General features: G+C 37.9%; 1 protein-coding gene across 4 annotated transcripts in view; it reads left to right on the forward strand.

Moving 5' to 3' along the window:
- ARID4A (AT-rich interaction domain 4A) overlaps positions 1-14,442 on the forward strand; it is a 67,021-nt gene that overhangs the window by 48,085 nt on the left and 4,494 nt on the right. The window contains exons 17-23 of one of the 4 annotated variants that reach the window (XM_014864301.3): positions 893-1,090; positions 4,554-4,638; positions 5,737-5,938; positions 7,485-8,621; positions 8,872-8,976; positions 13,102-13,308; positions 14,142-14,288. In XM_014864301.3, the coding sequence (XP_014719787.2) occupies positions 893-1,090; positions 4,554-4,638; positions 5,737-5,938; positions 7,485-8,621; positions 8,872-8,976; positions 13,102-13,308; positions 14,142-14,288 (2,081 nt within the window). The remainder of the gene's footprint in view (positions 1-892; positions 1,091-4,553; positions 4,639-5,736; positions 5,939-7,484; positions 8,622-8,871; positions 8,977-13,101; positions 13,309-14,141; positions 14,289-14,442) is intronic. The other 3 variants (XM_014864302.3, XM_014864303.3, XM_014864304.3) reach the window with 3 other exon arrangements.

Consider the following 14,442-nt stretch of genomic DNA (forward strand, 5'->3'; position numbering starts at 1 on the left):
CAAAGCTTCTTCCTGTCAGGTCCCCTTGTGGTCTCCAAAATAACGCCCTGTGTGTATTAGAGAGCACAACACCTCCTCTTATGCTTTTAAAACTGTGACACTAGAATGTTCTTTGATACTGATTTCTTCTGAATCCCTGCAGGGCTAATAAAGAATGTTTATTTGTAAAAATATTAAAAGTATTGTTGGACCTCCCTATGTGAATCTCCTTTGTGCCTGATTATCAAAACAAAGAAAAGCTGATGGGAGATGACTAAAAACAAACAGAAGTCAATACAAGATATGCAAAGCTTTATTCTCCTGTACCCATCCTACAGATGCAAGTGATCTAATATTCGGACTTCTGTTGTTTCTTTGTTAGGGTGGGGAAACCTTCAAATATAAACGAGTTTAAAAGATAGGGTTACTAAGATTTTGCCCACCAAAAAACTAGTCTTGCTAAGAACCGTTCTAAATTGAGCAGAAAGTAGTAGTAAAGTAGATTTAAGACAATTTAGTGTCAGGAAGTTACAAACTCTCTTTAGGTCGTTTTCGTATATAAGGTCACACTTGAGCATGGGTCCTAAAGACTATTTCAGAGCATACTGTTGTTCTTTTGTTTTATCAAAAGTGATTTATTCGCCTCCACATCATCATTGCCTGTGATTATTGATTGGCCTTTACGAAATATGGACTTGCTTTGGGACGGTGCGCCTTTACGTAATACATAAATTCCTTAGTGAGTAGTCCATCAGCATCTTCTCCTTCTCCTCCTTCTTCTCCTTCTCCACTGACATGCTACTGAGGTGATACGTAGGTCGTGCCTGTTCTACATGTTGGGTTCTTTTAGCGTATATGATTTTGTTTTCCGTTAAGTAATTAGTAGCATTATCAATGTTATAACTTACTGCAGGGAAGAAACTGAAAGCAAATGTGACTCCGAAGGGGAGGAGGATGAGGAAGACATGGAACCCTGCCTGACAGGAACCAAAGTGAAAGTAAAATATGGACGAGGGAAAACGCAGAAAATCTATGAAGCCAGTATTAAAAGCACTGAAATTGATGATGGCGAAGTTCTATACTTGGTACATTACTATGGGTGGAATGTCAGGTAAGCAAAAATGTGTTTTCTTATTTTGAAATTTCTTTCATTGGTTCAAAAAGATCAATTTAATGTTGTGAAGAACTTACAAGTAGTACATACGTATGTACAAAGCACACCTTGTAACTATATTTTCCAAGACTTCCAACTTCTTAGTCTTTTAGTAGCTGTGTCAGTACTTCCAGCCAAAGGTCACCAGGGTCATACCTAAATTTGAACAAGCTGGGTTTGTTATTTGTTTGCAGTGAGGGAGAATGCACAGCTTGGGGAACCACAGGGCACATCGGTAAGAGTGCGTTAGATGAATCAGTGAAGCTCAGGGCGCCACCTTTGGGAATAGCAATAGCCCAGGATTCTGTGGAAACATCCTGCAGAACATGGCAGGGAGCCAGGCCTGTAGCTCCAACAGTACAAGTGGTTGTTTTTGTTTGTTTGTTACATTTATCAGAAATCAAGCCTGAATCAAGCATTGTAATAATTCTAACTTGGTTAATTAATAAAAAAAGAATGTTAGCTAGGACTTAGGTTTGAGCTTCTGTTAGGTAGCTTTGGGGAGAGTTTAAGGAAATGGGGCTTCGCTCTAGATTGGATGCTGTAAAGAAGTGGAGGTAATTCTGTGATTGGTTATCTTAATAAATCTTATCCACAAAGAGAGAAGATTAGATGAAGGTTAATGCTGTAGTTGGTAAAGAAGCAGCAATCACTCGGTCAGGAAAAAAAGGGTATTTGGTCACTTTTATGGCTTGGAGCATGTTCCTGTATTTTCTGTGTTTAGACTCGCTTAGGGAGTGGTCTTATTTTTGTCTTGATCCATCATGGTCATGGACCAACCTGTCTGATGTTGATGTTCTGTGAAGTTGTTCGTGTTCAACAGGAGATCAAAAGCACGTAGCTGTGGGCGCCAGATCAGCTCTGTAGCAACACCGAGGCCCCACTGATAGTACCAGGCCAGCCTCTGAAGGGCAGGGACTCCTGTTCTCTTTCTCCTTTAGAAGGTCTTGTGTCAGGGCCGGCCCGGTGGTGCTGCGGTTAAGTGCTCACATTCCGCTTCAGCGGCCCGGGGTTCGCCGGTTTGGATCCCGGGTGCAGACATGGCACCGCTTGGCAAGCCATGCTGTGGTAGGCATCCCACATAAAAAGTAGAGGAAGATGGGCACGGATGTTAGCTCAGGGCCAGTCTTCCTTAGCAAAAAGAGGAGGACTGGCAGCAGTTAGCTCAGGGCTAATCTTCCTCAAAAAAAAAGGTCTTGTGTCATCTGATATCTCTTCTTGCCCTGTGTTTGCTTGGAGCCAGAGTGCTCCAGGCTTCCCTACACACTCGATGTATCCTGTGCTATGCCTCAGGTCCCTCATCTCTACACTGGGGAAGATAAAGTACCTACTTTATAGAGAAGTTGTGAGAAATGGTGCTAATACCTATGTTAACATGCAGAGTGCCTAGAACAATGCCGGGCCCTTCCTAAGTGCTCCATACATGTTATCTGTTTTCTTTAGTGAGGGAGAGTCTGCTTTCTTTCATCTCATATCATTTTAAAAGAGTGCGTTTATTGAGTAACCTATAAAACTTTAAAGTTTATTTTCTCTTTTCTCAAACCAACCCCTGTACCCTTCACATTTCTGCCAACACTAAAGACAAACTTTTTGGTCTGTCTCAAGGTTGTTTGTATGTATGTTTTGAATCCAGGAGGAAAAGGCTACATTTCCAACTTTGAGTCACTACCTTACGGGTGCAGCATGTTATAGCTTTCCTTTTCTTCAGATTCTGTTCAGGTCACAACCATCCACTCTTACATGACTGTGTCCTGCTTTCTAGAATTTTCCCTTCCTATCATCGTTCTCTCTCACCTTTTTAATGTTGTGCTGTGTGACTCTTCTTAACAGTCCTTTTATTATATGCTCATGTTCTTCCTAACTAGTTGCCTAACGGGTTACTCACATGGCTCAGGGGGTGTTTTTGTCCCTCCATTCTCCTAAGAGCTGGTACAATTCTGGTCTGCTTATTGAGATGGAGCCACAGTAGTTCCTAGAGAATCTAAAATTGGATTTCTAAAACAGGGGAGCGTGTGAGGGGGTCCTGGTCTCTAGTTGAGAAATGCTGGGACCAGCCTCAGTTGACAACATCAATGCTGGAAGCACCTCCATGACATACCATGGTGACCAGGCCGGTGTGGCCTGGACTAAGTGTACCGGATCAAGGCTGTGCTTTTTGGTTGTCTGGTGTGTCCTGTGGAAGTTTGGAATTGGGCAGAGCCATTCACTCCTTTGTTAGCCCTGGACCACATACATACCCCTCTTATTGCACTTCCAAGACTGAACTTGATTTGACGGTATGTCTGTCGTCCACCCCATACTGTGAGTTGCATGAGAGCAAGGTCTTTCCTTGTCTTCTCTATTATTTTCTACATACTTTCTCATACAGCACCTGGGATGTTAGTAGGCCCTCAGTAAATGTCCAAATGAATGAATATTTCTAAATGAGGTTAAAAAGTACAGATACTTAAAAGCCTGATAAAAATGCTCATAGCCAGTCCCATTTTAAAAGCTTAGAGTTAATCCAGGAGGAGATAGTTTTCAAACCCTGGTATAAGTAGTCGTGGTACCATGTCACTGAAGCTTGTGCGTATCGGGACTGTGTCCTTCCTTTGCACGGCTCCATGGTTACTGGGTTACAAAGCGAGGGTATGGTTTCCATCAACATGGTGCAGGTCAAAGCAAGGACTGCCTGCAGTCTTTTGCTTAAATGTTCAGATTTTGGATTTTGATTGAGCTCTACAAATACCTATGTATTTATCTAATGTAAGAACTGCTATTTAGTTCTAGAAAGTTTAATTTCTTATTTGCCCCTGATTTGTGACTTGGACTATTGAAATTCAAAAGTGATATCAATATTTTGGAAAAAGGTATAAGGGAAAATGAGGAGTTTTCAACTTGAGCTAAACAGAATAAACTTAGATAAAGGAAATGAAATATCTCTAAAAAATTTCGGAGTCTTAGAGGTGATATAGTTCAGAATAAAATTTTATTAGAAATACTAGAGGCTAGAGAGAGTTCTGGGAGTATAAGAGAGTTGAAAAGGACTTCATAAAGTAATCTGAAACTGATCATATTACAAATTTGAATTTACCTGACTTATATTTGCATTATTGGGTCAATAGTATGAATTCCAGTGCAGAAACAGCTATTTCATTAAACTCCGACATGTGAGAGGTTGTGAAAAACAAAGCAGTTCAGACAGCCTTAAGTCTGCTCTCTGTAAGCCTGTTTATCCTAAGAAATTCTCTTGCCTTGCCTGGTGGTGGCAGGTATAGAAAGCACCTAGCACAGTGGCTGACACATGTTAGCAGCGAACCAGCCCCTGTGCTCTTCACATTTTTACCAATATCAGAACCAAACTCTTTAGTCTATCTCACTCTTGTTTTTATTTGGTGAATAGGGTACTATTGTGAATTTTTTATATATTTTTTATTTTAAGGTATGATGAATGGGTGAAGGCTGACAGGATAATCTGGCCTTTGGACAAAGGTGGACCAAAGAAAAAACAGAAGAAAAAAGCTAAAGTATGTACATAGATTCATATCCTTTATGTTAAGTACAGGAATTATTCATATTGTATTCTGTATTTTATAAATCTTATTTTCTCATTATATTATCATCTTGATTCTTTTAAGATAATTGTGATTTTCTCTCTTATAACCCAGAAACTAAAACAGTAAAGAAATTAAACATATTACTACATTCTTTCTGGAAAGGTAAAAACCAGCGACTTAGGGCATAAACTTGAAATCCAAATGCCTAAGGAGGCCATAGAGAAAAGTGGTAAAGTAAGACTGATCATGACAACAAAGAGGTCACGTTCCTCATCCAGGGAGGATAGGCCTGACTGTTCATTCTGGTGTGAGATGCTGACCCAAGGTTGCCAGACATTAGGATTTTTCAAGACAATTGTATTTTTTTAAATGTGAAATCTGATTTTTAAATGTTGGAAGCTAATACTGAATTTTAAAACACATTTTTGCTGGCTGGTTGTACCCTCGTCCGCACTCTCTAGTTTCAACTTTTGCTGTAGAGATTTGCCTAGTGTTTGTCTGTTTTTTTAAAGAATTTTTTTGTTTATTTATTTATATAGTGTTTGTCTATTTGATGGTAGAGATCTTTCTTTTCCTCAGAGAAGAGTAAGGAACAAGCAGAGTGCTGACTAGTTGTACAGCTCTTGAGCACACTGACTCTGACCTTCACAGCATGACTGCAGTGTCACATCAGATTCCTCTAAGTACAAAATAGGTTAGAAAACCATTTGTTATTAATTGTATTATAATATTACAAGCACAGATTAGGAGTTGACATGTAAAATACAGTCATGCGCCACAAAATGACGTTTTCATCAACAATGGACTGCATATATGAGGGTGGTCCCAGAAGATTAGTACTACACAGCATAGGTGTATAGCACTCTACCATCTAGGTTTGCGTAAGTGCACTCTATGATATTCCCACAACGATGAAATCACCTAACGATGTATTTCTCAGAACATATCCCCATGGTTAATCGATGCATGGCTGTAGCTAATCTTTTTGAGTTGTTTTCCTTGGAGAAGCAGAATCTTCATTTTTCATAAGGCATTGGCCTTTCTCATACATTTTCTTCTTGTTTCCAGAATAAAGAAGACAGTGAAAAGGATGAAAAGAGGGATGAGGAGAGGCAGAAGTCAAAACGGGGACGACCTCCTTTAAAATCTACTCTTTCATCAAATATGCCGTATGGTTTGACTAAGACTCCCAACAGTGAAGGAAAATCAGGTACCAGAAGCACTTGCAGCAATATGCCAGACAGCTCACCTCTGTCAAATGGAATGGAAGGTGCTCAATTTTGAGGATCATTGATTTTTTAAAAATCAATAATATAGATAATAAAACTTCAGCTGTGTGAGAGATTCATAGAAAGTGATCTAGGTTTTTCATCTCATGTGATTTAAACTACAAAATTTGATGGGAAGAAAATGTTTATTTTGCTATATCATGTTTATTTAAAATTTAGTGATGTTTTACTTTAAGAATACTTTATCTTGTCAACATCATAGGGTTATTCTGTTTTAACAGAGGGTGGGTTGACAAGCCATGCATCGTACTCTGTCCTGCACTGTCCTTCAGAGCACACACCAAGCTCTCCTGTAATTCAGTGCTGTTCACCTAGGATTTTTCAACAAGGCTTGAGACCACGTTATTCAAAGAGAGCACAAACTAATGTGGGATAGGCATGTTTTGTGATGTGTATAGTTGAACATATTTTATTCTGCCTTTACCTTTTTCCCACTTTTTTTGGTATGGTTTTCCATGTAATTTAAGAAATGTTAAATAGTTGTCTTATATAAAAATTTCCCTCCCTTCAAGAAAGAAGCTATTCTGAATTACAGGATTGCCATTAGTCCATGGTGGTGCTTGTGTGTAAATTAGAAAAGGGCATTCTTCCTCCTCTTTACTGCCATCTGCTGGAAGATCGTCATAACACACAAATGCAAGATGTCCACAAAGTGAAGACGCCCTCTTAGGTGGCATGTCCTTGTGCAGTGTACAACCTACAGAACTATACATAGTCTTGCTAAACTACCTCATGAAAGGAGTTCTTTTTTAACATGAGAACAAATGAATTCTAAATTCTGTATATGGTAAAAACCCACAAAATAAAACTATATACCTTTTCACTTAAAAAAAATACATTTAAATTTGCCTTTTTGAACTTTAGAATATGAGCACCATGTGGACAGATTTTTATATTTTACAGCTCCTATACAATACAGCCTTAGAACCCTACTTTATTATTTTAAAAATGTTCTGACTTACAGAGAATGATTTCTTTTGCAAGAAGGTACCTTGCCTATACCTTCATTTCTCTTAATCAGAGGAATATGTAAACTGTGAGAATTCAAATTGCTCATTTTGTACATCTCTTTTTTCCAGAATTATTTTAAGTAGAATGTCATATTCCTTTCTAAGGACACAATGCCCATCACATTTATTAAGCAAGTACCTACTAGATCTCAGATGAAACCACTTACTACGTTAACATTATATCTCAGCACTAGCCCTTTGACTTTTCTAAGGGTTGTTGTAACCTACATATGACACTGGTGGAAACTGCAAAGTAGCCCTTTACAGAATTGAGATAGTAATATTTTCTATGTTATGTGTTTTTATATGGAGTTTAATTTGAAATCTTGCCCTCCCCCCCAGGCCCCCCATTTTTGGCACAAGTGTATGATTTATTTTATATCAGAAATTTCTACAGGGAGGTATTCAGAGGTACATGATTAAGAGTTTTGTTTCTCTTTGGTAGAATTTTTATTGTAAAATTACATTGGTAATTAAGATAGAAACCTTTGTAATATAATAATATTTCCTCTTGCAGACTCTTGTTCATCTGATAGTGAAACAGAAGACCTTTTAGAAAAGAATTTGATGAATGAAGAACTTTCTCCTGATATTAAAGAAGAACTAGAAAAAAATGAAAATTTAAATAATGATAAACTGGATGAAGAAAGTCCAAAGATTGTTGCACATATATTAAAAGAAAATGATAGGACTCAAATACAGCCTTTAGAAACCTTGAAAGTAGAAGTTGAAGAGAATGAACAAATAGTACAACTTTTTGGAAATAAAGTGGAACAAGTAGAAGAAGTTAAGAAAGAGGCAGAAAAATCACCTAAAGGAAAGGGAAGACGAAGCAAGACAAAAGATCTTTCTTTAGAAATTATAAAGATTTCGTCATTTAGCCAGGATGAAGCAGGAAGTGAACCTCATATAGAAGCACAGAGGCTAGAATTTTCTTCATTAGACAGTAAAAACTTTTCTTCTGCTCCTGAAGATGAAATTGACCAATGTGCAAAAGAAAAAAAGTTGAAACGGAAAATACTGGGACAGTCATCACCAGAGAAAAAAATAAGAATTGATAATGGAATGGAAATGACAAATAGCATATCTCAAGAAAGGACCAGTGATTTTGTTGCATCTGAGGGAATGAAAAACTTAAACTTTGAACACCACTTCGAAATAGAAAATGAAGGAATGCCATCGTTAATAGCAGAGTCCAACCAGTGCATTCAGGAACTGAACAGTGAAAAATGTGATAGTCCAGCTGAAGAAACTGTCAATACTCCACTCAAAGAAGAAGAGGATGCAATGCCTCTCATTGGTCCTGAAACCTTGGTTTGCCATGAAGTCGACTTGGACGATTTGGATGAAAAGGAGAAGACCAGTGTTGAGGATGTGGTAGTGGAAAGTTCAGAGTCTAACTCTCTGGTTTCCGTTCCGCCTGCCGTACCTCCTGTGGTCCAGCATAACTTTTCAGTCGCTTCACCACTGACTCTCAGCCAGGACGAGTCTCGAAGTATAAAAAGTGAGAGTGACATAACCATTGAAGTTGACAGTATTGCTGAGGAGTCTCAAGAAGGTCTCTGTGAAAGGGAAGCAGCAAATGGGTGTGAAGCCAGCGTTGCCTCTGGTGCCTGTAATGTAACTGTCCAAGAGAGAGAGAGCAGAGAGAAGGGTGAGGACTTCCTAGGAAGAAAAGCAGCCTTTATGTTAAAACCAAAAAGTACTAAGTTAACAGTTGTAGGGACTGCTGATCTGTAAAGCACTTTTCCTTCCTCCCTCCCTCCCTTCCTTTCTCTTTAAAAAAAAAAAAAAAAAAAATATATATATATATATATATATATATAAAATTATGTAGAGTACACAGGAGAATAAATATACTTGCTCTTGATTTTTCTCAAGTTCTCTTTGTCCCCTTGTTTCAGGTCAGAAAAGGCCAAGTGATGGAAATAGCGGATTATTGGCAAAAAAGCAAAAGCGTACACCAAAGCGAACAAGTGCTGTAGCCAAGAATGAAAAGAATGGAGCAGGTTGGTACTCTTCAGTGCTAGCTTTAAGACAGAATTAGTCTTTTCAGCATTTTGTTGGCTTGATCATTTGTGTCAGTTTAAAGATAAATTTGGTTTATTCTGAAAATAGCAGTTTTTCCATTAATTTTTAATCTGAAGGTACTTGTCAATTTTATTTAGAGCTGGGAGAGCTGTAATTACTTTTTATGCTTATTTCATTTGTATTTCTTACATAAAGCAGTTTAATATTAACATATTTGTGAATCTTGAACAAAAGAAAACATTTGCTGTAGTAGTAAAAGCAAATTAAGTTTACATTTCTGAATGAGGTGTTTCCTTTAATCTATAAAAGCTGATTTCTAAATAGTATCATGGTAATTTTAAAACATGGGGAAATAAAGAAAATTCTTACTGAAACCAATAAGAAAATTAGTATATCAATAAGAATTGAATAGATTACATGAAAAACAGACTTATGTTTGACAAAGAATAAAATTAAGTTGTAGAGTATCGTAGAAATTAACATGGTTGATTTTGACAAATTAAAGTTTTACCTCCAAAACATGCCTTCATACAAGCCTGAAAGGGAAATTCTAGGTTACAGTAGATACATATTCTAAGGAAGGAGCATATAATTTATTTAAGATAGAAGACATTTCAGATGAAAACCTTTGAGCCACATTTCAAGTTCTCAGTGGTCAGAGGTGGCTACCGGCTGGACAGTACAGACCTAGAGTGGAAGGAAGAGTGATGGAAGATAAGACTAGAAAGGTAGAAATTTCAAGGGGAAGATGAGTAACTTTACAGTACATTAGCCTGGCAGACACCACTTTCGTCAAATGATCAAAGTGAACACCACCAGTAATGGGACAAATTGAAATCAGGTACCTGAAAGGATGCAAGAAGAACTTGGCAGTGTATCTATGATGTTCCTGTCAAAGAAGCATAACCTAAATGTAATCAGCAAATTCAAACTGAAGGATATTCTATAAAATAACTGGCCTGTAATTTTAAAAATTGTTAAGATTATGAAAGTCAAAGAAAGCAGAACTATGCCAGAATGAAGGAGACTTATGAGATGGAACAATTAATTGCAGTATATGATTCTCACCTGGATCATTTTGCTATAAAGGACATTATCGAGTCAAGTAGAGAAACTTGTTTGGGACCTGGGGATTAGATGGTAGTAATAAATCTGTGTTGATCTCCTGATTTTGATGGTTTTATCATGGTTCTGTAGGAGTGTGATGGTTTTAAAAACATCCACAAATTTGTTGATGTTCTTCCCTTCAAAAGGCAAAGCCTACTTCCCTCCCCTGGAATGTGGGCTGAATTTAGTGACTCACTTCCAACTAGTAAAATAAAGTGGACGTGATTGAGTACGACTTGAGAGAACAGGTCATAGAAGGCGCTGCACACTCCTCCTTGCTCTCCCTCGCATCACTTGCTCTGGGGGACATTAGCTGCCATGTGTGAGGACACTCAGGCAGGCTCTGGAGAGGCCCACACAGTGAGGAGCTGAGCATATCCTGCCAACAGCCATGTGAGTGAGCCATCTTAAAAGCATATCCTCCAGCGCCAGTCAAGTCTTCAGAGACCACAGCCTTGGCAAAAAGCTTGACTGTAACATCACAAGATTCCCTGAGGCAGAACCCACAGCCACACTGCTCCCAGATTCTGACCCTCAGAAACTATGTGAGATAGTAAACAATTGTAATTTTAAACTGCTAAGTTTGGGGCTAATTTGTACATAACTAACATAAGGAGAATGTTCTTATTTGTAAGAAATAAACACTGAAGTACTCAAACATGGCAAGGCAACCTATCTTCAAATGAGTCAGAAAAACATTTTTGTGTGTGTGTGTGTGAGGAAGATTGGCCCTGAGCTAACATCTGTTGCCAATCTTCCTCTATTTTGTATGTGGGATGCCACCACAGCATGGCATGGTGTGCATGTCCATGCCTGGGATCTGAACCTGCGAACCCCAGGCCACCAAAGCAGAGTGTGCAAACTTAACCACTGTGCTACCGGGCCACCTCCAGAAAAACATTTCTTAGTAACTGTTCTTAAAACTTTTTTTGTAAGTTTGAAAATTGTCTCAAAATAAAAAGTTGAAAAGATTAAAAAGGAAGGAAGAAAGCAGACAATCAATTTTACTTTTTGGAAAGAATGTTTAGCTTAACTAAGGTAGTGAAAGAAGGAATGACAAAGAGATTTGGGAAATACAATCACCACGACTAAGTTGTTATTAGTTAAATCTGAGGAAGTGGTTAACTGACGTGGAATACAGGAGGAGCAGCAGGTTGTTGGAAGAGTAATTTAGGGAATGTTGAGTTAGAGTACCCAGTATTAGAAAAATAAGGGTCTGGAGCTTAGAAGAAAGTCATTTTTTTGTTTTTGTTTTTTTTTTTTTGAGGAAGATTAGCCCTGAGTTAACATCCGCTGCCAACCCTCCTCTTTTTGCTGAGGAAGATTGGCCCTGAGCTAATATCTGTGCCCATCTTCCTCTATTTTATACATGGGACACCTGTCACAGCACAGCTTGATAAGCAGTGTGTGGGTCTGTGCCCAGTATCTGAACTGGTGAACCCCAGGCCACTGAAGTGGAGTGCGCGCATTTAACCGCTACCCACTGGGCTGGCCCCAAGAAAGTCAGTTTTTAGAAGACAGTTGTCAGAAGGATTGCAGGATGATGAGATTGCTATGGGAGAATTGTAAAATGATAAGAAAAAGGACCAAAAATAGAAGTATGTGGGATATCCCTTTAAATGGTCCAGGAGGAGGAGAGTAGAAACTGATCAGAGATCAGTAAAATCAGTAAACACTAGTAGATTTGAATAAGAAAGAAGTTTCAAATGCCATAGAATATTCAAGTAGGATTAAAATACATTCATTGAATTTGGTGAATAGTGAGTGTTTGCACCCTAACAAGAGCACAGAGATGTGATTAGAAGGTGTGGAAATCAGGATAATGAAGAATTTCTCTTTCAAGAAATTTGACCCTGGGGGCTGCCCCATGGCATAGTGGTTAAGTTCAGCATGCTCCCCTTCTGTGGCCAGGTTCATGGGTTCATTTCCTGGGCATGGACCTACACTGCTCATCAGCCACGCTGTGGCGGCAACTCACATACAAAACAGAAGAGTATTGGTACAGATCTTAGCTCAGGGCAGATCTTACTCAGCAAAAAAAAGAAAAAAGAAAAAAAAAAGAAATTTGACCCTAAAGAGAAGGAAAGAGGTGCCAGATAAAAGGAGAAGTTTTCTTCTCCTTCCCTCCCTCTCTCTCTCTAAGGTTGGAAAGATATGAGCATGTTGGTCGACTCTGGGAAAAGAAGTTGAAGATAAAATAACATTGGGATGTTCCAGAGGAGCTGCGAGTAAATGGTTTCAAGAGTATAGCTGGAACTAATGATTAGTTTCCCAGAAACAGTCTCCTCTTTGAGGCCAAAAAAAAAACAACCAAGGACAGTGACAGAGAGGTAGGGGAGGGGCTGGGGAACTGAGTGTATAACCCTCAACTTTGCCTTTTCAGTAGAAGGCAAGGTTGGTTGTTGAGAGTGAGTAGGGTGGAAGCAGGGTGTAGACCTTGAAAAAAAGGAGTAAAACTGAGAAAGAATTCTAATTTGTCATTAAGTGAAAACCAAAAGCATCTCTCAGTACAGATTTGGTGCAGAGGGATGTAGAGCTGCAAACAAAACTCTGCTCACGTTTATGATACATCAGTTAAAGTTGCATGTGTACATGTCAACATCTGCTTTGTGCTTTTTCATATGTATGGTTAAGTTGGTCTTTTGGGTTGTTTTTATGTTTTGTTTTAAACATAAATGGGGCAATACCATGCATATGGTTTTATAACTTTGATTTTTCATTTAATAATATATATTGGATATTTTGCCATTTTTGTTTTTAAGAACTGTAGCTCATTCTTTTTAACACCTTTAGCAAAGTACTCAATAGTATATCATTTTTAGCCATTTCCCTGTTGGTGGGCATTAAGTTATTTCCACTTTTTCACTGTTACAAACTTTGTGCATTTGTGCACTTATTTCTGTAGGATACCAAAAAGTGTAAATCTGAGTCTGTTGCATTTTAATAGTTGAGATTTTTATCATTTATAATTCTGAGTCAGTTTTTTCTTATTCTAGGACAAAGCAGTGATAGTGAAGATCTCCCTGTCCTAGACAATTCCAGTAAATGTACCCCAGTCAAGCATCTTACTGTGTCTAAGCCACAGAAGCTTGCACGATCTCCTGCAAGAATATCCCCTCACATCAAAGATGGAGAAAAAGATAAACACAGAGAAAAACATCCAAATTCATCCCCTCGGACATATAAGTGGAGCTTTCAACTCAGTAAGAAACTTAAAGAAAACTTCAACATATATTGTAAAGTGTTGTATATCTTAAAATGCCAAAATAAGGGATGATGATTAGCAAATTCATTTATTTAGATATTCCAAATGTCTGATCAATAATCAACACTTATCTTAAATGCAAATCCATGTCTTTTCAGAATACTAACTTGATAAATATTGACTGGAGGAAGATCTTCAGTGATGAAATAAGACGTATGATTTATATAAATCGATGAAACGGAAACACCCTTTCTAGTGTTGACAATTGGAAATTAATAAATGAGGAAAATATCAATACAAAGAAACTATTTGGATAAATAACTACAATTATATACAACTATAGAAGTGTGTTGATGTTTTCTTGTGTTTTTCTGATCATTTAAGTAATACATGTTTAGGGGCCGGCCCCATGGCTGAATGGTTAAGTTTGCACACTCTGCTTTGGTGGCCCAAGGTCTCGCTGGTTCAGATCCTGGGCACGGACCTGGCACTGCTCATCAAGCCATGCTGAGGTGGCATCCCAAATGGCAGAACCAGAAGAACCTACAACTAGAATACACAACTATGTACTGGGGGGCTTTGGCGACAAGAAGAAGGAGGAAAAAAAAAAGTAATACATGTTTAGTATAGAAAATTTTGTATATATAAAGAAATCTTCTTCCTGAGTTTAATTAATATCTTACCTGTTTACTGAGCCTTATTTAGCTTACTTTGATAGTTTTTAATAGACTAAAGCTTTTGTTGATTTATGAGTTGGACTTTTGATAGAACTGCCATCTTTTGTTCTCACAGAATTATTTTATAATCCAAATTACTTTTTTTCCCCTTTAGATGAATTAGATAATATGAACAGTACAGAGAGAATCTCTTTTCTCCAAGAAAAACTACAGGAAATCAGAAAATATTACATGTCTTTGAAGTCTGAAGTTGCAACCATAGACAGGAGGAGAAAAAGATTAAAAAAGAAAGACAGAGAAGGTAATTTGATTATAATTTTTCTTCTCCCTATTTTTCAAATATATATCCTATCATTTTAGAAGATTTAGGTTAGTCATTCTGAATATAGTACACATTTACTAATTGTCGTTTTCAGATTCTTAGTGTTTTCTTTGTTGCTTTTGTTGAAGTAAGT

The sequence above is a fragment of the Equus asinus genome, chromosome 7, assembly GCF_041296235.1.
Source record: "Equus asinus isolate D_3611 breed Donkey chromosome 7, EquAss-T2T_v2, whole genome shotgun sequence".
Classification (NCBI taxonomy): domain Eukaryota; kingdom Metazoa; phylum Chordata; class Mammalia; order Perissodactyla; family Equidae; genus Equus; species Equus asinus.